Genomic DNA, 735 nt, shown 5'->3' on the forward strand with positions numbered 1-735 from the left:
TTTGGACACCCATTTTTGCTGAGCAGGTGTTCCAATCCTCTGTTCCAACAAATATTTTAGGGCTTGTTGATCTGTCCTGACCTTAAAACTTTGCCCCAACAAGTAATGCCTCCATTTCCTTACAGCCATAACTAAAGCCAATAACTCATTTTCATAGGTAGACAAGTGTAAACTTTTTCCCTTAAGTCCTTTACTGAGATAAGCCAATGGTTGCCCAGTTTGCATGAGCATTGCCCCTATACCTTATCCAGATGCATCACACTCCACAATAAAGGCTTTGGTAAAGTCAATTAAACCTAGAACTGGAGGGGTTGTCATAGCTTATTTGAGTTGGTTAAATGCCCTTTCTGCATTTTCATTCCAAGCAAATGAATTCTTTTTTAGAAGATTATTGAGGGGGGCTACAATTCCTCCATAGCCTTTCACAAACTTCATATAATATCCAGTTAAGCCTAAGAAGCCTCTCAAAGCCTTAGGATTTCTAGGAACAGGCCACTTAAGCATTGCATCAATTTTGTTAGGGTTAGCCTTCACTCCATCTTCTGAAATAACATGCCCTAAGTACTTTACCTCTTGACACCCAAAGTGACACTTAGACAACTTAGCATACAACTGATGCTGTTGGAGGAGTTCTAAGACAACTTTCAAATGCTTCAAATGGTCTTGCAGGTTCTTACTGTATATCATCAAAGAAAACCAGTACACACTTCCCAAGGTAGGGTCTAAAAATGTCAT

At 39.5% G+C, this 735-nt stretch overlaps 1 protein-coding gene across 1 annotated transcript; it reads right to left on the reverse strand.

Moving 5' to 3' along the window:
• Positions 1-321: 321 nt before the first annotated feature.
• On the reverse strand, positions 322-735 carry LOC133861370 (uncharacterized mitochondrial protein AtMg00860-like). The gene has a single exon (XM_062297156.1). It carries the CDS (start codon positions 733-735, stop codon positions 322-324), a length of 414 nt encoding a protein of 137 aa, XP_062153140.1.

The sequence above is a fragment of the Alnus glutinosa genome, chromosome 1 (assembly GCF_958979055.1).
Source record: "Alnus glutinosa chromosome 1, dhAlnGlut1.1, whole genome shotgun sequence".
In the NCBI taxonomy this organism is placed as follows: Eukaryota; Viridiplantae; Streptophyta; class Magnoliopsida; order Fagales; family Betulaceae; genus Alnus; species Alnus glutinosa.